The 24,912-nt window shown below is 51.4% G+C and overlaps 1 protein-coding gene and 1 pseudogene across 7 annotated transcripts in view; both read left to right on the top strand.

Annotated features, from left to right (window-relative positions):
• The first annotated feature begins 416 nt into the window (after positions 1-416).
• Positions 417-1,251, top strand: LOC123591827 (annotated as a pseudogene).
• Positions 1,252-3,127: 1,876 nt separating this feature from the next.
• GALNT6 (polypeptide N-acetylgalactosaminyltransferase 6) overlaps positions 3,128-24,912 on the top strand; it is a 37,709-nt gene continuing 15,924 nt past the window's right edge. Inside the window, exons 1-5 of one of the 7 annotated variants that reach the window (XM_045467129.1) lie at positions 3,128-3,497; positions 13,229-13,351; positions 17,550-17,639; positions 18,104-18,697; positions 20,287-20,459. In XM_045467129.1, the coding sequence (XP_045323085.1) occupies positions 18,207-18,697; positions 20,287-20,459 (664 nt within the window). In that variant the 5' untranslated portion in view covers positions 3,128-3,497; positions 13,229-13,351; positions 17,550-17,639; positions 18,104-18,206. Of the gene's footprint in view, positions 3,498-4,495; positions 5,415-9,242; positions 9,348-9,412; positions 9,953-9,993; positions 10,115-13,228; positions 13,352-17,549; positions 17,640-18,103; positions 18,698-20,286; positions 20,460-24,912 lie in introns of those variants that run through there. The other 6 variants (XM_045467130.1, XM_045467124.1, XM_045467128.1 and 3 more) reach the window with 6 other exon arrangements.

Here is a 24,912-nt window from a genome sequence, read left to right as displayed (position 1 = left end):
ATAGTTGTGGGGACTGGCAAGTCCGAAACTGGCATGGCAGGCCAGCAGGCTGGAGACTCAGGCAAATTTTCTATGCTGTAGACTTCAAAGTTGTTTTTTTTTTTTAAGTTTATTTATTTATTTTGAGAGAGGGAAAATGCAAATGGGGGAGAGGCAGAGAGAGAGGGAGAGAGAAAAAGAGAGAGAGACTCCCAAGCAGGAGCCTGATGCGGGGCTCGAACTCATGAAACTCAAGATCGTGACCCGAAGTCAGATGCTTCCCGGATTGAGCCATCTGGGCATCCAAAAAAAAGTCTTTTTAAATGTATATGAGGTACACCTTTTCTTTTTGCCTCAGGCTTCTATACGGCCCAGCAGGTCACTATCGTTTATTTTAAATTGATACTTCGGGGCACCCCCAAGATGTCAGCTGATCACTCTTCTGTCGTGAGCCCTGCACCAAACTCATTGGAATCATGGCGCTGCTGCCTATCAGAAGTCCGTTCAGACAACCCACCGCTAGAGAGACCAAAGGATGTAGATATGACGGACGAAGCCATCTGTTGCTTGGAGGCCATGTCTTGTTCAGAAACCGTGAGATTAGAATGAGGCTGACAGAAACTTGGTATTCAGAACTCTACATTTTGGAGCATCTTGGTGTCTCAAGGAACCCCAAAAATGTGATTCCAAAAGCCACGGTGAGAGAGAAACGCACACCCTGGGAATCTCTAGTCTTCCCATGCCTGGAAACCCGGTCTTCCACTTAATGCAGTTTATGCCAAACTTGTCAACAAAGGGGAAGGGGAAGTGATGAGGGCCCACGTATAGCAGCTAAGGCAAGAGACTGGACTCTGGCTCTGAGACGCCGAGAAAGGTTTTGACCTTCAGAAGGATAAACCCGGCAAGTGGTGGACCTGCTTTGTAAAGACACAGTTCCTGAACAAAGAGTCTTTCAGGCTCTGAGTCTGGGCAGACGCTGCCTCCACAGCCGGGGGCAGCATTTGAGGACGGATGTACACGGCTCTTGGCCTTTATTTGATAAAGGGTTATACAGAGACAAGGGAGTATGTCTTTACCTCAAGAGCTCTTTATTATAAAGAATTTGGGTGAGAGAGGGAAGAATGGGCTGTTGAAAGATAATTTGAAATGTTCTGCAATATTAAGCTGGTGCTTAATAAGAATATATAATTAGGGGCGCCCGGGTGGCTCAGTCGGTTAAGCACCTGACTTCCACTCAGGTCAGGATCTCATGGTTTGTGGATTTGAGCGCCGTGTTGGTCTCTGTGCTGATGGCTCAGAGCCCGGAGCCTGCTGCAGATTCTGTCTCTCCCTCTCTCTCTGTCCCTCCCCCACTCACACTTTCTCTCTCTCTCTCTCTCTCAAAAATAAACATTTAAAAATTAAAAAAAAACCATAATTACAAAAAATTTCCAGGGGCGTCTGGGTGGCTCAGTCGATTAAGGGTCTGACATCGGCTCAGGTCACGATCTCGCGGTTCATGAGTTTGAGCCCCGCACTGGGCTCCACGCTGACAGTGCTTGGGATTCTCTCTTTCCCTCTTGTTCTCTACCCCTCCCCCACTCTCTCTCTTTCTCTCTCTTAAAATAAATAAACAGAAAAAATAGAAACTTTCTAACATTTCAAAAGACCGTTGTTGATACTTTGTTCAAGATAGATTTTTTGCACTAATTTGGGTGTATTAAAATATCATATTAAATATTACTCGATTAACTGAGGTTTGATGTCCCCTTCAATTTTGCACCTAAGGCAAATACCTCACTCACCTTACCCTAGTACCCATTTTACAGATAAGGAAATTATCTGTAATTCCTATTGAACTAGGAGGTGAGTGAACTATACCCCATGAGGGATTGTGGCAGAACTTGGGACAGCTCTGCCTGGGATCCTAGAACGTTTCTGGCCTTGCGTGTTTCTCTTTGGGGCGTGGAAATGAGATGAGAAGGAGGAAGGGGGAATATGGGGAGAGAAGATAAAGAAACAGATGTAACAGAAGAACCCAATTATCATGCTTTCACATCAGTTATCTGCTCAAGCTTTACAGCAATGTTGGGCATCATTAACCCCACTTCTACCTGCCTGGCAAAGTCACGGCAGCTTCCTCTGTAACCCTGGCCTGCGGAGTGCAGCCAGCACCTGCCCTAATGGGCAAGTCTCGGTCATTCTGCCCCACCTAGAGGTGGGCATCCCCCTCACCAGGGACTACATGTGGAAGGAAGACACCTGATAAGGGCCAGAGCTGATGTCCTGTCAGCTGCCCTTGTCTCGCTTGCTTCAACCGATCTGCTCTCCCCCACATTTCCTGCCTTCTGGGGGGAATCCCCAAAGCACAATAATGTAAAAAGCAAAACTCGGAACGCCCAGAAACAGAATCTAAAATGACTGAGAAATAAAAACGAGACTGTGAGAAACTAATGAAATTCACAGGATTTCTTGAGGAGCAAGGAATTCAGACCTGTTCTACAGAAGAGCTTAGTGATGGGGAAGAGTGGATGACTATGCAGAGGTGATTTCTGGAGAGGACTAAAGGTCTAAGGAGGGGAAAAAATGTCACTTGCACCGCATACCTTTTTATAGTGCTTGAAAAAAAATTTTTTTAACCACATGCCTATATAAGTTCTTCAATTAAAGAAAACTTGTTTTCTTGGGGCACCTGGGTGGCTCGGTTGGTTAAGCGTCAGACTCTTGACTTTGGCTCAGGTCATGATCTCACGGTTGTGAATGGGAGCCCCGCGTTGGACTCTGTGCTGACAGTGTGGAACCGGCTTGGGATTCTCTGTCTCCCCCTCTCTCTGCCCCTCCCCTGCTTGTGTTCTCTCTCTCTCTCTCTCTCTCACAAAATAAATAGATGAGCATTTTTAAAAAAGAAAAAAGAACACTGTTTTCTTAAGCAGCTGCAACCAGTGGCTGGCTGAGGTCACGGTCACCATTCTGCAGCGGCTCACCTCCAGACCTTCCTGACCTCCACACCATCCTTCCAGCTAGGAGAGAATAGCTCAGTGTATGACACATCAGGGGTGGGTCATGTATCCTGCAGACTACATGCACCTCCAAATTAGGCAGCTAATTATTCTAAGGACTCAAAGTCATATCTGAAATTTGAGTCAGCTGAAGTAAAATGGGATGAGTAATTTGCCTCTGGAATGCGGCGCACACGATGCAGACTGATGAGGCTTCCCTGAGAAGTCCGACACCACCCTCTCGGGAACTCCGGGTTAGGGTTAGTGGTTGTGACTCTGCCATGACTTGGGGGAAGAACGGAGGCTGTGAGTCCAGCCGAGCCTATCACCCTCAGGTCAAGTTGAGTCCCGACTAAAGCCCAAGGGCCGGGCCAGGATCACACAACCCCAAGGGTCCCAGAGCAGAGTTAGAGGAACCCCAAAGACCGGAGGGTCAGATGTACAGGAGTGTCTAGCCCCAGAAAGCACAAATGAGGGGCAACAGCCCACGGTCTTTCACAGGAGATGCCATTCGTCTGAGTAAGACACCTGTCGAATAAGGTAAGTGACAAGAATGGTAGCAGCTGGAGCGGTGGGACTTCCAGCCCTGAGGGTCTGTCTGTAAAGGATCAAAGTAAATTCTGTAGAAGATCTGTCTTCAGAAGCTTACACCCCAGGGTCTAATGTGAAAGCAAGGGAGTTGGGGATGGGAGGGCCTGGAGTTAGGAGAGAGGCGACCATGCCAAGAGTGAATGGGTGCCTCCCTTTTTGCCTCCTTTGGGGAAGTCCATCCTTCATGGTCCCTTGATCTAGCGTTCCTGGGCAAGGTCTTCTCCAGCCTCCACTGGCCTCATCTCATCTCTCCAGACTCCATCACCCAAAAACCTCCGGCCTCCTTCTGAATAACTCAATCCTGCCTCGGGGTCCCAGATTTGAAAACAAGATTACTTCCCTCAGGTGCACTGTGGATCCCCAAGGGGCTTCCCTGCCCTTCCCAGTTCTTGTTGAGAGCAGTCTTCTTGCTCAGATTTACCCCCTTGTGTACACGATGGCTCCCAGGTCTTACAGGCTTAGAAACACAAATGCATTTAAACGCTCAGACAAGGGGCGCCTGGGTGGCTCAGTTGGTTGGGCGACTGACTTCGGCTCAAGTCGTGACCTCGGGGTTCGTGGGTCCGAGCACCCCATCAGGCTCTGTCCGGACAGTTGGAGCCCGGAGCCTGCTTCAGATTCTGTGTCTCCCTCTCTCTCTGCCCTTCCCTTGCTTACACTCTGCCTCTTTCTCTCTCTCATTCTCAAAAAAAAATAGACATTAAAAAAAATAAACAAACACTCGAACAAAAAGAAAACCAGAATTAGTGGTCCAAGTTTCTACCATAGAAAATTTCCAAGTTACTAGCTATTTGTGGTCATCCACGTTACGTCTCTATTACTGAGATAAAGGACCCAAAAGATGACATCACAGGACCGTACAGCTGGAGGGAAATTCTGGGGCAGCCCACAGGGGGATTCAGAGCCTGTGCTTCGGCACTGAATGTATTGATTCTAATTCTAGCCCTGCCCCTGCTTGCTCAGTGGGTCTCAAAGTTGAGCATGCACCAAAATTACCTGGCGGACTTTTAAAAACCCAAGTTGCTGGGCCCCATCCCCCAGAGTTTCCTATTATTTAGGTCTGGGGTGGGACCCAACAATCTACGTCTCTAACAACTTATCGGAGGATGCTGATGCTGCAGCTCCGGAAACCACACTTAGGGCAGCACTCTAGCTGTGGGATCAGCCGCGTCCCGGGTACATTCTGGCTCATAACCTTCGCGCTCGCTGGGATTGGGGTTGACTCGAGAGCTGGCGTCAGAAGCCCCGAGCGTTGTTCGCGGCCCACAGTGAACACCTGCAGTCGTCGGGGGATGGAGGGGAGGAGTCATGTGCCCGAGACCACCCCGCCAATGAGAAGCAAACCTGGGACGGAGCCCCGGGGCTTCCCGCCGCCCGGCCGCGTTCTGGCCCTCCGGCGCCGCCGCCTCCCGGCCCTGAGCGCTCTGAGCCGGCGCGCCGCACGTTGCGGTTCCCTGCGCACAGTGCTCCGCGCCGCCGGCGGTTCGGCTTAATGCCTGTCGTCTTCGGAGCCACTAGGACCCTCGGATCTTTCTCGGCGCCGAGAGCCTGGCTGCGGGGACGGTACCCCTGGGTGGGCTGAGACCAGGAGAAGCTGGAGAAGCTTCTAGCAGCGGCGGGGCGGGGGCGGGGGCGGGGGGGGAGCCTGGGGCAGGGGGCGCGCCCCAGCAGGCCGCCGGCCTCCTGGCCGCCCGCAGCAGAGCTCCGGGCGCTGCGGGTGGCCGCCTGCCCCTAGCCCGGGAGCGCGGGAAGTGCGCGCCCCAGCGGCCGTGCAGGGCCCGCCCCGGCCCCGCCCTCCAGGACGTCCCGTCGGGAAACCCGCGAGCCACACCGCCGAGCGGCTGCGGCTCTCCCTCCGTGCGCCAGGTAAGTGGCAGAAGCTGCCGGCGACCCTCGCAGGCCCTCGCGATAGACGACCCACCCCCCCGCCCCCTCCGCCGGGCCTGGAACTCAGAGCTCGCCTGCTGCTCGGGACTTTCCCCCAGTCGGACTGGCTTCTGCCAGGTCCTTGCTCCCCACCTCCCTCCTCCGCCGACCTTCTCCTTCACCACTTCCTCCTCGCCACCCCCAGTAGTGAAATGAAGGGGTTGGGCCAGACGGGTCCTCGTCCGTGGTGGCGGCCTCTAGCTCCTCCCTCGATACGACCCCCCCCCCCCACCTCCACCTCCGCGCCTCGCTTAAAGACGAATGAAAAGTTCAGACCTTTGGGACGTGAAGGGGTGGGGTGAGAGAGGGACGAGCCACAGCAGCCCCTCCGGGGTTCTACAGCCTTTTCCCTTTACCCACCCACGTCCCCGTAATCTTTCCGTCCCCCTTCTTCCCAGAGTGGGCCACCCCACGTGCTCCACCTCGGAAATCTTTGAGAGGCATCCTCCTGCCAGCGCCACCTTGCTCCTGAGTAGAGGTGGGGTCTCAGATGTCCTCTCTCTGGAGTCTTGGGCCTTTGGGGAGTGGGAGCTGTGTGGTTTTTATGGGAAGGGAGTCTGATGGGTGTTCATGACTGTGACTGTCCCCAACTTCCCTATTTCCCCGTCACTTGTTCCGACAAGCCCCAGGCTAACTGAAAGGAGGAACAGTTTGTTACTTGCCCCCAAAGCTAGTCACCCCAGACCCTGACTTCTGCGGAGGGTAGGATGGGGCTGTCCTGTGTGTATGGAGGAAGGGGGGTTCATTTTACCAGCAAAGCTTAAAACAGACCCCCTCTATTGGCTACGGTCCCAGGAAAGGTTTTAATGCTGCCCCTCCAGACCCACACATGCAGTTCACAGGCACTGGGTGAGGTTAATAACTCTGGACACACCAAAGAACCTGGGGCTCATTTTACCAGAGATGTGTGTGCGCTACACAGGCCCTATTCACCTCTCCAACACAGGAGCCTCATCCCCTACCCCTCCTAGGAAGGGTAAAAAGGATGAGACAGGCAAATTCATGCCATGGATAGTACAAGGTAAGGTGAGGGGGTTGAAATAGACTTTGGTTCAAATTATCCTGCAGAAGCCAGTATCCTTGCAGGTACTTCCCTAGTTCCTCAACAGTTCCTTCCTGTTCTTCAACCATTAGACACACAGAACAAGAGCAAACTACTTTCAGGGGTATCAGGGCAGAAACGACAGGACTGTCAAAGACAGAGAAGAGCTCATCTGGAGCCGGTAGAACCGTGAAGGATATTGAGCTGCCCGAGATGGCCTGGTCCTTGGTAATCACTGCTCAGGACAGCAGACACCCACCCACAGCAGCATGGAGGAACATCACGGCTGATAAGGGGAGGCACGGATGCATGCTGGATGCCCTCTGAGATCAGAAACATCTTAGCCCAGGTTCAGGTGGGAGATAAACGAACAGGAGATATGACCACAGTCTTAGTCCAGCTAACCATTGCCTAGAACCGAAGTCAGGAATAGGAGGGGGCAGCTAACCCTAGGACCAGGGGTCTCCCCGTGCAGGGAGGCAGTAGGTATTGTGGATCCAGGCGGCTGACTCAGCTCTGTCTCTAATTTAGCTGCCTAACTCTGGCCAAGTCACATAAACACTCCCTGGGTGGGGAGCAAATGAGAAGGTGTATGTGAAAGTGCTTTGGCGAAGCTCCAAGCACCAGCCAAATGGGAGGCAGTGCGGGGTCATGGTGAAGACAGTGGGCTTTGGAGATGTGGGACTGAGTGCAAACCCTGCCTCTGCCCCTTCCTTGCTATGTGATCTTGGTCAAGTTACTTAACCTCCCTGTGCTTCAGTTTCCTTCTGTGTAAAATGGAAAAGATAACTGTCCCTTGACTTGACGTGGTGAGCGGTGATATTAAAAATGGTGGTGGTATTGCCCTTAGCCTCCTCTGGCTCATGCAGACCTCGCCAGCTCTGGAAGTGAAGCTGAGGATCAGAGAGGGTGTCCGTACACGAGAGGGACCCAATGAATGGCCGTGCCAAAGACTTGGGTGAACTTGGCTCTTCATCCAGCCCTCTGGCCCACTCTGAGAAAGCCCAAAATGTCCGTTCTCATTCAATGGGAATGAGAGTGAGGGTTTGAATAAATGAGAGGTCAAGTGCAGGGCAGTGCCTGTCTCTGTGTTGTGCTCAATGCTGTAATTGTGCTGTGTCAAAGGCTTGCACAGTGAACAAGGTTGGGTTCAGTCTGGGGAGAAAAGGGACCGTCAGAAGACTCTTTTGTGGCACCTGAGAGCCCTGTGGGGTCACATTATTCTCCTACACCCTTGGCAACCTGGTCCTGAGCCCTAGATAGATTTGAAGGAAGGAAGAAACCCAATCCTCACCCTCAGCTCTACCCATAAGAGAGAACAAAGGACAGACAGAACAAGGCAGTAGAATAGCACAACCAAATTCCCCAGGGCTGTGGGATGCTGTGGGGCTTAGACGGCTTAGGTGGGTTGGTTGGGGCTTAGAAGGCTCGGTGGGCTTGTCGGGGAAAACCATTCTGGAGGCAGAAGACCGAGGCCCAGGAGATTTAAGGACTGGGAAGGGGAAAGCAAACAGGATGTAGGTAACCTGAGTCTAGGCCTACCGGCTCTCCCTCTCTCACAAAATCTAGTGGGGAAGTCCCACAAGGGGAAGCCTGGGCAGTGAAATTTGGAAACAAATGCACCAGGATCCTGAGGGCGGTAAGAGGCACCTTAGTCTTAAGAAGGCTTCTTGGAGGAGGGGAGCCTGAGGAAGAATTTGAAAGAGAGTAGAACACAGCTTGTTGAGCAAGAATATAAGGGAAGGGCACCTGGGTGGCTCAGTCGGTGAAACATCCGACTTGGGCTCAGGTCATGATCTCACGAGCCCCGCATCGGTCTCTGCTAACAGCTCAGAGCCTGGAGCCTGCTTCAGATTCTGTGTGTCTCTCTCTCTGCCCCTCCCCCACTCGCGCACGTGCTCTCTCTCTCAAAAATAAATATTAAAAAATTTAAAATTTTTTAAAAATTAAAAAAAATATATATAAGGAAAAGGCTGTGAGGAGGAAAAGGTAGGCCAATGAGGGTGAGTGGCAAGCAGGAAGCTGACAGCCCAGGCCCTGTCTTTGCTGCAATCAAATGTCACTAAAGGAATAAGAATACAGCTGTTCAGATTGTAAAAGGGAGAGAGGCCTGAGGCAAAGGAGGCCACCGGCAGCTTCTGCTTATCCTCCAGATGTTGGGAGATAAGGATTCAGTCTCAGAGGACGGTTTTGAGTGAGAGAGAGGAAGAGGAGGATCCAGGAGGCAGGGAATGAATCAGCAGGACCCGGGAGTGAGCGTGGAGTGAACCTGACGTTGAGAAGGCACTGAGAGCCCTGGTACCTGCCTGGGAGCGGGGCAAGGGCAGGGGCAGGGGCTGTTTCAAAGATTTCGATGCTTCTGGCAGCCTAGGGGAAATTGGGAAGGCCGGCCCACCAAGGGGGCAGGGTATAGACCCTGAGTTCAGGGTGTGGTGTGTGTGAGGACAGGTGGTCCTGGACCGCAGTCCTACAGCCTGGAGCAAAGCGTGCGGTGAGGAGGGAAAGAAAAACCTCCATTCTGCCCTCTCCCCTCACCACCCCCTCCTCAAATCTGGGGACCAGCCCAAGCCCTCGGGAGTACCCTTCCGGTTAACCCCTCCCCCACCCCTCCCCCCCTTCCATCCTCCCTCTCCCCCACCCCTCGAAGGAGCCAGCAGTCTCCAGGCTCAGTGTGAGAACAGTTGCACATCCCTGCCCCCACCCGACAGGCCTGGAGGTCCTCTGGTGAAAAACCTATGAGCTGCTCAACTACGGTCACGTATTATTTTGATTTGCAGTGGCTTTTACAGCCTCGGAGTAAATTAGCGAACATTCGCCGAGCACCGTTCGAGGTATACCTTGTGAGCCAGTTTGGGGTGGGTTTTTCAATGGAATATCCGTGTTTGGGTAACTTAGGCTTAACATTTTATGCAAACATAAAACGAACCTAGACACCATGGGGAAAAAAACTTGATAGACTAGCTACAGAAATAACTTTCGGGGCATCTTTCTGGGAAAATAAGCCACAGGACTGCCGCCTGAGTCTTAAGGAACAACTGAAGTGTCCTGAAGGTGTAATTATGGGGAAAGTGAAAACCTCCCAGCCTTCTGTAATCTGAAGGGTCAGGGGGGCGGGTTGGAGGAGAGAATTTGCTACTCATGAGAACAGAGGAAGTGAAATGCGTGCTGTGTTTGATGGCAAGAAGTGCTGGTGGCGAAGAAAGAATCCTCTGGCCCCAAACGGCCTCTCGGGTCCCCTTCCCCCTCGCCAGTAGCCTGACCTGTCCCCTCCCCAGCGGGATGTCTAGCTCCACACACCTGTGCCCTCGGTGAGAGAATGGCAACAGTCGGCACTTGTCGAAGAACCTGTAATTGAGCTGTAGGGTGAGTAACCTGAGCAAACATCCCCGTGGTGGTGTCGACTGCCTACTTCCTGGCTGCCACGTCTCCCCCGGAGGTGAGCAGCTTTGCTGATAAACAGAAAGAAACTTTGTTACAAAAAGGCCACCTGGCCGGCCAGGGCGTGTTCTGGTTGGCTGCCGCTGGTTTTCACAAAAGCTGAGACTTTGCCTGGGACTTAGAATTTTGGCATCTTTAAAGCATCTGTCGGTAGTCCTAGGTAGGATCTGGGGGAGGGCAGGTGCCAGGGAGGGGAGGGGCGGTGTAAGAGCGGAGCAGTGGGTGGTGAGGAGGCTGGGGGGGTGGAGGGGAGGAACAGCCTGGCCCCTGGGGCGCAAGAGCCTAAACTGGTCTCCAGTTCCCCCAGGCGACCTGCAACCGGGAGGTCAGAGTGTGGGAACGGAGCAGTGGCCTGGGAGCTGGGAAACTGGCATTGGCCCCCGGGAGCCACAGGCTGTGTGATACTACAGAAGTCACCTGGCCACTCTGGCCTCTCCTGTAAAATGAGGGTGCTGGGCTCGCGGACAGACCTAGCCAAAGCCGCTCGCTGATGTGTGACCACAGAATATCCTGTAACTCACATGCTTGCTGTGGTAAACGCATCCAAAATATCTTTCAGTGAAGCCAGTGCAGTGCATTCCCTCGGAGCTTTGAACAGCTCACTTTAACCCCTCGGGCATCATCTCATGTAACAAGAGTTTATGGAACATCTACTCCAGGAAAAAACCCTGTGCTAGGCTTTGCAACAAAGGTGAAAGGAGAACAAAGGTGAAAACAACCTGCCTGTCTGGCCCAGGAGTTCACAAAGGTGTGACAGAACAGATCTTGCAGCCCTGCTTTCAAACTTCTATGACTGGGCCAAAATAAGAAAGACTTTTTTTTTTTAAGTTTATTTTTAAAAAAATTTTTTAATGTTTGTTTATTTTTGAGAGAGAGAGAGACAGAGCACAAGTGGGGGAGGGGCAGGGAGAGAAAGGACACAGAATCCAAAGCAGGCTCCAGGCTCTGAGCTGTCAGCACAGAGCCGGATGCGGGGCTCCAACCCATGAACCATGAGATCATGACCTGAGCCAAAGTCGGGCACTTAACCGACTGAGCCACCCAGGTGCCCTTAAGTTTATTTATTTATTCTGAGAGAGAGAGAGAGAGAGCGCGCGCGCGAGAGAGAGCACGCACACACAAGTGGGAAGGGGCAGAGAGAAAGGGAGACAGAGAATCCCAAGCAGGCCCCACACTGTTAGTCGTGGGGCTCGAACTCACAAACCATGAGATCATGACCTGAGCCCAAATCAAGGGTCCAACGCTTACCCAACTGAGCCACCCAGGCACCCCTAAGAAAGACATTTTACAACACCTAGTGCCCGCTTCCATGTGACAGCGTATCCCCAAAGTCTCACCTTTACACTGTAATCACATCAGAGGTATGAATTCTACAAACTAACAGGAAAGCATCATTTAAACATTTTTTTAATGTTTATTTATTTTTGAGAGAGAGAGAGAGAGAGACAGAGCTTGAGCGGGGGAGGGCCAGAGAACAAGGCAGACACAGAATCCGAAGCAGGCTCTAGGCTCTGAGCTGTCAGCACAGAGTCTGATGCAGAACTCGAATTCACAAACTGCGAGATCATGACTTGAGCCAAAGTCAGACGCTTAAGCGACTGAGCCACCCAGGCACCCCTAGAAAAAGCCTCATTTAAAATGTAATAATTTAGGGGCGCCTGGGTGGCTCAGTCGGTTGAGCGTCCGACTTCGGCTCAGGTCATGATCTCACGGTCCGTGAGTTCGAGCCCCACGTCCGGCTCTGTACTGACAGCCCAGAGCCTGGAGCCCGTTTCGGATTCTGTGTCTCCCTCTCTCTGCCCCTCCCCTGTTCATGCTCTGTCTCTCTCTGTCTCAAAAATAAATAAACGTTAAAAAAAAAATTTAAAAAAAAGGTAATAATTTAAATCTCCTTAACCTTTAAGTTTTATGAATTAAAAAAAAAATTTTAATGTTTATTTATTTTTGAGAGAGGGAGAGAGACAGAGTGAGTGGGGGAGGGGCAGAGAGAGAGGGAGACAGAACCTGAAGCAGTCTCCAGGCTCTGAGCTGTCAGCACAGAGCCCGATGTGGGGCCCAAACTCACAGACTGCAAGATCATGACCTGAGCTGAAGTCAGACACTTAACTGACTGAGCCACCCACCAGGCGCCCCAAAGTTTTATGAATTTTAAATAACACATTTTTCATTTTAACTGTGTGTCGGGATATGTTTATCGTCTCCAATGGGTGGAGAACAGCATGAAAGTAAAAATTTGTTATTCAAAATTCATAAAAATCAGGTAAAAAATTTTCAAATGATGTTAAGTTTATAGTATTTACCTTTCTGAAGTTGTTAAAGCTTCAAACTGCTAAGACACCTTGTACTCTATGTATATGTAATAACTGACATGAAATTTTAACAAAACAGTACTCACCCCTATTGCATATGAGGCACTTTGAGACTTTCTTTTTTGTTCTATTTTATTCTGATCTTTTAAAGAATGTTTTTCATGCCGATTTGCAACACCTGAAATTTATTCCACAATCCTATGATGGGTTGTAATCAGTGCTTAGACAGGCACTCGGGTGGGTAAAACCTCAAGTCCCTTATACCAGTGACAGAAGGTGAGTTCGTGTTCTGGCTGGTGGGGCCAGAGAAGCAGGTTGCATTTGTTCGATCTAGGAAAGCTTCCTGGAAGAAGAGGATTTCCGGCGTCATCTCAGTACTGAAACCAAGATGGTTCCATGTGTGGCAATACCAAGGGTGGCTGGAGGAAAAAGAGTTGGGAATGAATGTGCAGCAGTAGCAGGAGGGGAATGAGTGGATGAGGGCTATGGGCACCCTTGCCCAGTGGTCCTGTAGGTCAGGCGTGGGAGCCTCAAGGTGAGGGGCAATAGAAGACACTGGGGTGAGGATCCTGGGAAGCCCTGAACTTCACCAAGTACTACATACAATAGGGACGACTCCTTCACCAGGCTGGTGGAGGGCTGACTCCCCAGTCCTGCTAACCACACTTCTGGGAATCTCCTACGCAGAGGCCAGGAATCCTTCATCCCAAAGTCTTCTGGTTTCCATCCGATTGTGTGTCTCTTCTAAGGGACTCTTTCCCATTGCCCACATGCTGAGCAAGCAAACTAGAGACCTAGTCCCTTCCTGCCACAGCTAATCACAGGTGTCTCGTTTCATTTCAGGATGTGGTTAGTACCTTGAGGAACTGCAAACTTCGGAGAGCAAGGCTTAGACAGGCAGACTGGATTGAGAGAGAGCAGATGCCTGGGAAGGACTCAATTTAACCCTAGGTCTCTTTCTCCAGGGGAAATAAAAGGAGCAAAGGTGAACCCCACTGCAAAGGACCACGAGGCAATGCCAGGACGAGGGAGTTGGAGTGACCTGGGTGATTCTGAGTGAATCAGTCAGGGAGGCCTTCCTGGAGGAGGTGAGTCTTGAGCACTTGGCAGCAGCTGGTAACTAAGCTGTTACCAAGCCTTTGTTCCTAACTGTGCGCCCTCTTTCTTGCTGGAGTCGGAAGGTACACAGAAAATATCAGGGAAGATGCAGCCTGCAGGATGGGGCAACACTGTCATGGCAGACACTTCCCCACTTACGGGCCCTGTTGTTTGTGTTTAGCTGGGGCAGTTCCAGAATTGAGGAGATGTCTAGCTCAACCCCTTGTGCTGGCCCAGCGCGGCTCAACCTCTAGGGCAGAAACCTGTGTCTGCGCTGAATCCCCATTCCCTCCTTGAAGCCTCCTTCAAGCCCACAGAGAGATCTGTCTCCCGGCTTAGTCCTTACTGCCTGTGCTGTTATTATGAAGTTTTAATTTTATTAATTTTTGAATAGATAATGTAGTCAGGGTTCAAAGTGCAGAAGGGTGTTCAGTGAAAGATCTTTTTTTTTTTTTTTTTCCTGTTCCCGTGTCTTCCCTGGACAGGTGCTACCTGGACCCAGTGCTGGCAATTCTTATTCTCCAACTAGATTTTAAGATCTCTTGGAGAGAGGAATTCTCTCATACCGCTCTGTACCCCTCTGTGTCCCAACTGGGGCAAATTGTCCCATCCCATCACCCAAGGGAGTTTTCCTAGCACCAGGTCCTGCCTCCTCATCCACACTCCTGCTGTCTTGGGTCAGACCCTCACCGCGACCGACGCGCCTCTCGGTTGGCCATCCACCTGCCAATCAGATCTATCTCCTAGACACCCTCCACCAGCTATCATACTGTTTTCCTGTAATGCTGAGCCCTGGCTAATCTTTTGTTGCTCCCATACCTCAGGTCAAGGGCAAACTCCTTGGCATGGGGACCTACCTGCAGCCACCTCTCCAGGCCCATCCTCGGCTATTTTCATGCTCCCACCATACCAAACTACTGGCAGTTTTCTGCTTGGCCATGCTCTCTCCCACCTCCAGGCCGTAGTTGGTGCTGTTCCCTCTGCCTGAAAGGTACTCACTGGCCTGGCCAGCTCCTACTTGTGAGTCAGTGCTCAGCCCAAGCTCCTCCCCCCGTGAGACCTCTTCACAGACGTCACCTTCCCCCACTTGCTGAGTTTGCTGCATCCACTCTCCCTGGGCACCAAGGATGCCTGTCTCATTGGCTGATCTCCATTGAAAATCTGACTTCCCAGGTCAACTATACTTCAATTAAAAAAAAATCTGACTTCCCCAATTGACTGTATGCTCCTTGAAGGCTGGACTTGCCCATCTCTGCCTCCCCCACTGTGATGCGAAAAACAACTTTCGAGAAAGAAGGCTTTGTTTTTCTGAGTTGCTGCCTCGGCATTTTACAGTATGATAACCCTACTCACATCCACAGCCTGGACATTTAGATAAGGACTTGAGTTTAGGATGCCTGCCAAAAGTTCCCACTTTGCTTTTAGCAGGGCACCTTTTAAAATGACCACTTAGGTGGCGCCTGGGTGGCTCAGTCCATTGAGCATCCGACTTCAGCTCGGGTCATGATCTCACGGTTCCTGGGTTCGAGCCCCACCTCGGGCTCTCTGCTGTCAGCGTGGAGCCCAGTTGGGATCCTCTGTCCCCCTTTCTCTCTGCCTCTCCCCTGCTCCTACTCTCTTCCAAAAATAAACATTAAAAAAAATAATAACTACTTTGAGTTAAGCCTGGGAGAAGATAGTGACCTCTGCCCCGTCGCCTTTAAGTATAGGTGCTAGCTAGCTATGTCTGTCTCCTGCTTCCTGGTGACCCCAGACAGAGGACAGGCCTTCCCCCTGGCTCATTGCGCCCCCTCGCTTCTGGGACCTGTAAGTAATAACAAATCTTGTGCCTCTGCTTCCTTTGTATGGGTGTGTTGAAACTCGGCCTTCAATCAGAATAACCCCACGGGTTTCACTTCCCCCAAGTGGGACCTCAGATGCTGAGGGAGCTACCTACAGACGCCATGTGGGTGGCCTGGGCCACCTCATTCCGCAGGTCATAATCCGCATATTCTTATTTCAGTGCACCAGCTCCCACTTCTCACCATCCCCAATCTGGCTGGCTGAGTACCTGCCCTATTCAATCACTGCTGGCGGAATTAACACATTTCCTCTCCTGTCTCCTAGACAACTCCTGATACAAAACAGTTGCTCAAAGAGGTTTCATTTTATGTGACTTTTGCTGATGCTGTCGAATCTGACGTTGTAAAAGAAAACCACCTGTGTAGCCCCGCTCCCTCTGGAGATCACGATGGATGCATATTCCACAGATCCCAGTGACTCCAGACACGAGGCTTTTCTCCACAGGCAGGAAGGAGCTTGTGTGTTTAAAAAACAGCATTAAGTAGCTCAACTGGAATTACTTTTCAACAAGACATGCTATGGGTAATGACTGTGGCTTTGGCCAAGGACCAGGTACTCAAGGATAATTGCTGGGAAGCTGAGCAGGGATTTATTAATTATAATAATAGAAATAATTGATAGCATTTATTGAGGGCTTAGTACGTGCCAGGCACTCTGCCGAGCACTGCACCTACATTATCGCTGATTTAATCTTCATGGTGACCCTGTGCGTTAGGTATTAGTTACCTCCCACTTTACAGATGAGGAAATTGAGCCTTCGAGAGATGAATTTGTCCAAGGGTCACACAAGATGCTAATAACAGAAACTAACACTTTTTGAGAACTTGCTATGTGCAGAGACTGCTGAACTTTTTCCATGAATTATTACATGGTACTTTAATCCTTACAACAACCGTAGAAGGTAGGTGTTATTATTGCTAGAAGAGGCAGAACAGAATTTGCACCCAGGTCTACTGTCACCAATATCTAGAGTTCTCCACAGAAAGTTTGGCAAACATTCATCCTCTGAGCCATGGGAACACGTGCCTGAGGACAGAAGCTGGTAAACCTATAAGCCCATCTCTGTCTGGAAGATGTTATAGAACCTTCGGGTTTTTTTTTGTGGTTTGTTTGGTTTTTTTTAATGTTTATTTATTTTTCAGAGAGACAGAGAGACAGAGCGTGAGCAGGGGAGGGGCAGAGAGAGGGAGACACAGAATCCGAAGCAGGCTCCAGGCTCTGAACTGTCAGCACAGAGCCCAACGCGGGGCTCGAACCCATGAACCGTGAGATCATGACCTGAGCCAGTCAGACGCTTAGCCAGCTGAGCCACCCAGGCGCCCCTGGGTTTGTTTGTTTGTTTGTTTTTAACTAAATATAAGTAGATAGGTGTGCCTGGGTGGCTCAGTCGGTTACGCATCCTACTTCGGCTCAGGACTTGATCTCGTGGTTCGTGAGTTCAAGTCCCACATCAGGCTCTCTGCTGTCAGCATGGAGCGCTCTTCAGATCCTTTGTCCCCCTCTCTCTGCTCCTCCCCTACTCCCCTACCCTCCTACCCACTTTCTCTCTCTCTCTCTCAAAAATTAACATTAAAAAATTAAATATGAGTAGATAGAAAAGAATATTTATAAAACATATGTAAGGGTATAAAGAATAACAGTTCTACCAGCAGCCACCATCCACTTAAGAAAAAATGCTTTGTGGGGCGCCTGGGTGGCTCAGTCGGTTGAGCCTCCGACTTTGGCTCAGGTCATGATCTCACGGTTGGTGAGTTTGAGCCCTGCGTCTGGCTCTGTGCTGACAGCTCAGAGCTTGGAGCTTGTTTTGGATTCTGTGTCTCCCTTTCTGCTCCTCCCCTGCTCACACTCTGCCTCTCTCTCTCAAAAATAAATAAAGATTTTTTAAAAATTAAAAAAAAAAATACTTTGAAGTCCACTGTGCGCCTCTGTTCCCATACATTTTCCTCCGTCTCCAGAAATTTTGGTTTTGTTATTCCTTCAGGGATTTTCCCCCCTCATTTTTCTTTATAGCTTTACCACCACGTTCATTTAAAAAAAAAATTTTTTTTTAATGTTTATTTATTTTCAAGAGAGAGAGAGAGACAGTGTGAGTAGGCAAGGTGAAAGAGAGGAAAACAGAATTGGAAGTAGGTTCCAGGCTCCGAGCTGTCAGCACAGAGCCCGACGCGGGGCTCAAACTCACAAACTACGAGATCATGACCTGAGCCGAAGTCGGCCGCTTAACCGACTGAGCCACCCAGGCGCCCCGCTACGTGTTCATTTTTGTATTCATAAACAATATATTGTTTAGTTTTAGGTGTTTGAATTTTCTGTAAGTGGATTCATACCGTATGTATCTTTCTGCAGCCTGCTGTCTAGACTCACCAATTACACCATGTAGCTGCTTGTGGAAGCAGCTCGTCCTGTGTCACTGCCGTAGAAGCCTCTGTTCTATGGGTATTTCACACTTACTCGTTCTGTGGATGGACACTTGGATTGTTTCTCCTCTTTGCCATCTGAGTCAACGCTGCTAGACGCTTTCCTGCGCGCGCCTCCTGGCTCGTGTGCAGGAGGTTATCTGGGATGTAAAACCAGGAGTAGAATTGCGGGGGTCATAGATGTGTACATTTCCGATTTTGCTTGATAATGTCACATTGTTTCCCAAGGTGGTTACGTCGATTAAACCTCTTCATGCAGAGTGTCGGTGCCCTAGACCCATCAGTGGCACAGTCTTAGAGCAGGAAAGAGACACTGAGTCTGGCCTCCTCATTCTACGGAGAGAGCAAAGTCAGGCACAGAAAAGCGAAGTGACTGGGCCAGGGTGTTGTCAGCATTGAGCAACAGAGCCTGGCCTCAAACCTCGAGCCCCTTCCACACCTGTGCCTTGGCTCATTTCTCTCTCTCATCCCTTCCCTTCTCAGGCTGAGGCCCCAAGGTGTGGCCATCGCAACAGATCAAGCTATTTCCAGGGTCGGGCCCGGCACTCAGAGCTGACCCAGCCGGGGTCCCCATCGGTCCCCGAGGATGCGTCTCCTCCGTAGACGCCACATGCCCATGCGCCTGGCCATGGTGGGCAGTGCCTTCGTGCTCTTTCTCTTCATCATGCACAGGGATGTCAGCAGCACGGAACAGGCCACAGAGAAACCGTGGCTGAAGTCTTTGGTGAGCCAAAAGGACCATGTTCTGGACCTCATGCTGGGGGCCGTGAACAACCTTCGAGATTCAATGCCTAAGCTCCAGATCCGGGCCCCAGAGCCCCAGGAGACACCGGTCTCCATAAACCGGTCCTGCCTACCTGGGCTCTATACCCCAGCAGAGCTGAGGCCCTTCTGGGAACGGCCACCACAGGATCCCAATAGCCCTGGGGCAGATGGAAAAGCATTTCAGAAGGACAAGTGGACCAGTCTGGAGACCCAGGAGAAGGAAGAAGGCTATAAGAAACACTGTTTCAATGCGTTTGCCAGTGACCGGATCTCCCTGCAGAGGGCCCTGGGGCCGGACACCCGACCCCCTGAGTGAGTAGCACCCAAAGTCCTGGGGTGAGGCCAGGGCTCCGCCAAAAGCGTGGCTGGTATGGTCATGGCCACGGGCCAAATGCCAGGTTAAAGAGCTGATGGTGATCTTACGATGTGGGCAAGGATTTCCTCTAAGCCCTCCCTTCTTTTCCTGGCCAGTGCCCTTATGCTGGTGGTTGGTATTGTGGTCAGGCCGGAGGCCCAGGGATACTGTGCGAGTAAAATGATGAATTATGAAGTTACAGTTATGAAAGTGACAGGTTACAGAAGGAGGGACTCAGGGCCTGGGGCCAGGGCCTGACACAAGGGTATCTGGGAGGGCTGGTTCCAGGCTGCAGAGTCGGTGGCCTTGCCCTCTGCTGAGGCCTGCCTGAGCCTGGAGCACTCTGCCGCTGAGCTGCTGAGAAAGGGACATTTCCTGACGGCAGCCCAGATGGTCATGACTGTCCCAGCACCTCCTGGTTTCCTGCCATGAAGGCCCACGGGGCCATGAATTCATTCCAACCTTTCTAGGAAGCCATTTATACTTCCAGTCCTGGGCAGTGAACCAGCACTTGGATCCCTGCTCAGCCACCTCACACTGAGGCTGCCGTGGCCGTGTTCACACCGCCCTTAAGTCAAAGATGTTGTTTTTTTTCCCAACGCGAGAGTTATGCACCCTTTTGGCCTTTTCTCATGTGGCAGCTCCCATCCTCAGGTTCAGGGTTCCTCCGGGCTGTGAACCTAGGGTTCCTCGGACTTGGACCAGCTAGTCTAGTCCTAGAAGGAGCCACTCGGAGTTATCGGGAGCTCCTCAGCAGGGAGGGGCGTCGGGCATGAGGGCAGCCAGTGGAGGAAGTTGGGGAGGCTCTTCTGGAGGGTCCATGAGAAATCTCTGTGACCCGCAGAGGGGGATAAGAGAGGCTGTCAGGCCACGTGATTCCTTGATAATCCAGGATTCACCCATTCCCACTCCCACCCAAGGCGGAATGTCAGGAGGGCAGCGGTGTGGCCACGTGCCCAGCGTAGTTTGAGTAGATGAAGGCGGAGAAGAGGCCACAGGAAATCATGTGTGATAGTAGCATCAGATGACAGGTAATTAACGAGGAAATGGGTTAGAGAAGAACCGTACATTGCAAAGAGAAGAGCCTTATTCTCTCCTTGAGTGTGGAAATTGTAGTCGCTTTTCTCGGATGTCAAACTCGCGCTCTATTACTCCCCCGCTGGGACCTCTGGATTGGATTACACTCTATGCAGTACGCACGTTACTGAGGAAGAGAGAGTCAGCCCTGGGACGTCCTAGAGCAGATGAGAGAAGCCAGGCGGTGGGGGGGGGGGGGGGGGGGGGGAACGGGCAGGGGAGCCCCTCCACATCGCAGCTGGTGCACGGAGCCAGCTGTGGGGCGGACAGGTTTTGGAGTGGGTCGGCTAGGACCTGTGCAGAGGCTCAGAGCAGGTAGAAAACCAGAGTAAGCCAGGAACAGAGAACAGCCATTCCCAAGCGCAGCAGAGAGCAGAGGATGCTTATGGAAACCTACGGACAGAGCCCTCCCGCCCCTGGAACTCCCGGGGACCTGGAGAGCTCTATCTGTATGCTTCCGTCTGTCCAGGTGTGTCGACCAGAAATTCCGCCGCTGCCCTCCACTGCCCACCACCAGCGTCATCATTGTGTTCCACAACGAGGCCTGGTCCACGCTGCTGCGAACCGTGTACAGCGTCCTGCACACCAGCCCCGCCATCCTGCTGAAGGAGATCATACTGGTGGATGATGCCAGCACCGACGGTAAGGCCGGAGGGGGCCCTGGGGAGGGGGCCAGTGCCTACCCTGGTCCTCGGGGAAGGAGGGCAGGTTCTCTCCAGGGAGCAGGCACCCTCACCACCTGTTGCCTGGCGTCACTGCTCACCATGAAGTCCAGGAGCAGGGAGAAGGCAGGTGAGGGACAGGAAGGTAGGGGACAGGGGGCAGGTAGACCACATTCCTAGAGTCTGGACTTTATTCCCACTTCAGCCAAAGAGCTCCAAGAGCTTTGCAGTTCTGGCTTCTAAGACTCCCTTGGAGCTGCCAGGCCCAACCCCCAGTCAGAAATGCGGGGAGAAGTCGGGGCAGACGGTGGGGATGGGCCTTCCCCGCTGTCTCCTACCTGCTAAACTCCTCTTCTACTCTTGGGAGAATCTACCTCAGAAGCTGTCTTTGCGGTAGTTGGTAAGAGGTTGGTGAGGTTGCTCTCCAAACTTGCACCCTTCAAAGCAGTTCCGCAGACAGCCACTGAATACGCTGCCCGGCACTGACCTAGGCAGAGGGGCTGCAGTGGCGAATGACATGGGACAGATCTTGCCGTGAGAAGGCCAACAACCCCCACAGGTCAGATGGTGTCTTATAACACCAGTCACGGTGGCATACGGCCCATAACACGGCCTTAACACGCATGAAAGAGCATGGACTTGAGGGTCTGACACCCAGGAAATCAGATCCTAGCCTTGACTCTTCCTAGCTCTGTGACCTTGGGCAAGATACTTACCCTCTCTGAACCTCCGTTTCCTCTTCTGAAAATGAAGACAGTTGACTCCCTCACATGTTGGGCGAGGAATCAGAGATGGGGAAGAAATGAGACAATCCGTGTGCCAAAGAGTGCTTAGTGTCGAGGAAGGGCTCCGTAAGCATTAGTTTTGGTTCACCCTTTGTATGGGAACGCTGCGCTGTGGGAGCACCTAGCCAGAAGTTATCTCTGCGTGGCATGCCGAGGACCGTCCACAGCGGAGACCAGGTTGAAGCTGGGCCCTTAGGCAGGAGTGTCTAGGGAGAGAAGAGGCACTGAAGGGTATTTCTAGAAGAGGGAATGGCGTAGCAGAATGTTCTAGAGACATAGGTGTGTTTGTGAAAAATTGAGAGGTCTGCCGTGGCCGAAGCTTAGGTTCGTTGTAGGAAATGACACTATAAAAGATGCTGCATTGAAGTTGGTGCCATGCTAAAAGTATTTAGGAAAAAAAGAGGACTCAATGAAGGTGTTTAAGCTGGAGAATGACCTTGTCTTAGAAGGGTGACCGTTCTGGGGGGAGGGAAAGTGTCAGGAAGGGAGGCAGAGGACCCCAACTCCGGGGAGGAAGTTCTTAGAGTCACCCGAGAGTGGGATGATGGGCCAGAAGAGGACAGGGACTGTGGCACTGGGCATCTTCTCCTCCTCCTTCTGCGGCACACAGCCATCTGTGGCTCTCCCAGCTTGGCCTCCAGGGCCCGCACTCCCTTCTCAAGGGCAGGAACTGATTCCACACTTCCCAGTGTGTGCCCGGGGGCCGTCCAGTAGAGCCGCTGTCCCCTTACCTTCCCCAGTCTCCTTCCTGCCTTCGAGTAGGACTGATGCCAAAAATTGGAATAGGGCCAGAAGGCAGCAGAAGGAACTGAGTGTGAGCCCCACTGAGTCAGGGTGTTCGCATTTCCCCGGGGAGAACAGACACCTGGCAGCAGCACTTACAAAGCAAGGACCGAGCCCGTTTCAGGGATGCAACGGGAGGGTCTAGTGGACAAGGAGCTAGAGATCAGTCTTCCAGAAGGGAGGAACAAAGAGTTTAGCAGAGATGGAAGGGGCATCTCGATAGATTCCTGCAGGGAAACTCGGTAGCAATGGAATGGTTGGAGCGAGAACAGGTGGACCAGCTGCCCTTCCTCTCGAACAGGAAACCCTTCTCCCCCCAACCCGGTGCTGCCCATCCCGCAGAAGCTGCTGAGCTTGACTCACATGCGGTGGCAGTTCCAAACTGTTTCACCTTGCCACCCAGAATGTTGGGCGTCCGTAAAGGACAACCCTTCCGACCAGGCAAGACAAGTAACATCAGGCCAGCCTGGCATCGGTGGTGTCTAAAGGGCACAGCAGGGGTGCCCGGGTGGCTCAGTCGGTTGAGCATCTGACTGTTGATTTCGGCTCAGGTCATGATCTCCTGGTTGTGAGATTGAGCCCTTTGCCAGGCTCTGCACTGGGTGTGGAGCTCGGAGCCTGCTTAAGATTCTCTGTCCCTCTACTGCCTGTGCTCTCTCTGATGAAGAATGAATGAATGAATGAATGAGTGAACGAATGAATGGCACAGCAGCCTATGCCTGGTAGGATGGACTTTGCAGTAACCCCTGTGGCTCCTCCAAAGGGCCTGCCCCTCGCCGGCCACCAGATGCATGCTCCCATTCTCTCTGGTTGTCTCAGAGCCTGGTCCAGTATCTCAGAATCACCTGCCTGAAAAACTAAGGCAGTCATTCTTATTTTTCTACGTCCTGGCCTCTTTGAGAATCTGTTAAAACTATGCCCCCTCTCTAGAATAGCGTACAATTGCTACATCAGTGTGCACACACCCACATTTTTGCAGGGGATTCCAGGGAATTTGTGGACCCTACGATAAACAACCCCACCCTGAGGGCTTTCGGACTCTTAGACATACTTTCAACGTTCAGATCAGCGGGGAAAAGGAAGAAACTCAGATCCGTGGTCAGAAATCTCCACAGTCCACCGCGGGATACAATTTCCCGTGTTTGACCGTTTGATCAGATTAACTGGCTCTCATTACACACGCACAAACAAGGGCTGTGTCTCTGCTGAAACACAATGTCCATGCTCTCCTGCCCTTCTACCCAGGCACCTGGCAGCAGATTTATGGCCATGACTATACAGGCATTTGATACTAGGGTGCGGGAGATGAGGCCTGGTGCCAGGCTGGGGAACTTTTTCTTTCCCACTTTGGAGTCTGAAGCCCAGGCACATATTTCATTCCTGCATGGCCAGGTCAGCAGCCAGGTCCACTCCCGGTCTGGCACGCTCTACAAGCTTCTCGAAACTGGCCCTTGAGGCCCATGGGTCTACTGTGCCCCCAACCGGGCATCCCTATATTGAAAGTCCTGCCCTGCCCCTCGGGGAGGGGGAGGGGGAGGGGGAGAGAAACTCCACCTTCATCCTGTGGGAATTTGCTAGATGGATGGGAGGAAATCAGACACACTTAGGACCCAGAGAGTCAGGAAGTGAACAGGACTCTCAGTGAGCAAGTTGCTCACGGAGAGAGGAGTTAGGAGGTGCCGTTGGGCAGCAGGGGGTGCTGTAGGAAGGGAAGCAGGTGAAGGGCAGCCCTGAAGTCAGGAAATACACTGTGAAGCCCAGGGAAGGAGACATTTGGGGAGCACTTTGGTTCAGCCCAAGAGTTCCCTCACTTCCACTTGCCGCTCAGAACTGAAGTAGCAGGTCGTCTCGTGGCCTCCTAAACTCCTAAGCAATGCAAGTCAGAAACTATTCAAAGCCTCTGATTTTAGTTGAATTACAACTTCAGGTGTGTATTTCAACAGGTAAAGTTGCTTTATCACCTTTATCTCCTACCTCTGTCCTTGTTTTATAATATAAGAAGACTTCTCCGTAGTAACTCTATGTCCTGGGTTTTCTGGGAAGGTTTCCATTTCCATATTTTCTTCCGTTTCTGCCCATAAAGAAATTCTGTTCCCACATGTTAATTTCATCTGCCAGTCTACTCCTTACACCTGGAAACGGAAAGCGGCCGACAGCGAATCTTGATTTAGGTTTGAAGGTACGGCCCTGTGTCCACATGTTCTATCCGGACCCGTGAATTGTAGGATATTCCCATGGGGCGTCACACTCGTTTACTTCTCCTTTTATCCTTCCAAATGGATTCATCAAGAAAAACCTCCCAGTTGCAGTTACAGTCAAGGCTGAATAAAACACAGATGGGCATGAACACAGAATAAAAACAAAACAGGAAAAATTAGTGAGGAAGTCCTCCCTACAAGAAAGGCTTTCTCTTGTTCTTTTCTAGATTTTTCAGAAGCCAAGGAAGAGGGGGACAGCCCACAAGAAAACAGTAAATAAAGGCGGCATTCACTGATTTGCTTATTAATAAGTATTTTTTTTAGTTATCTACCAGGCACCAGGCCATGGGGGTACAGCAGTGAAGAGGTTGGCAAGGTCTCTATCTTCTTGGAGCTTACTTTTTCTTTTTTTTAATTTTTTTAACATTTTATTTTTGAGGGAGAGAGCACAAGTGGGGGAGGGGCAGAGAGAGGGAGACAGGTTGTGAAGCAAGCTCTGTGTTATGTGCACAGAGCCCAACGTGGGGCTTGAACTCAGGAACCGCAAGATCACGACCCCAGCTGAAACCAAGAGTCCACAGCTTAACCGACTTAGCCACCCAGGCACCCTTTATTTTATTTTATTTTATTTTATTTTATTTTATTTTTTTGAGAGAGAGAGAGAGCG

Source organism: Leopardus geoffroyi, chromosome B4, assembly GCF_018350155.1.
Source record: "Leopardus geoffroyi isolate Oge1 chromosome B4, O.geoffroyi_Oge1_pat1.0, whole genome shotgun sequence".
NCBI lineage: Eukaryota > Metazoa > Chordata > Mammalia > Carnivora > Felidae > Leopardus > Leopardus geoffroyi.
The sequence above is the reverse complement of the archived record's forward strand: the minus strand, read 5'-3'. Positions and strand labels throughout refer to the sequence as shown.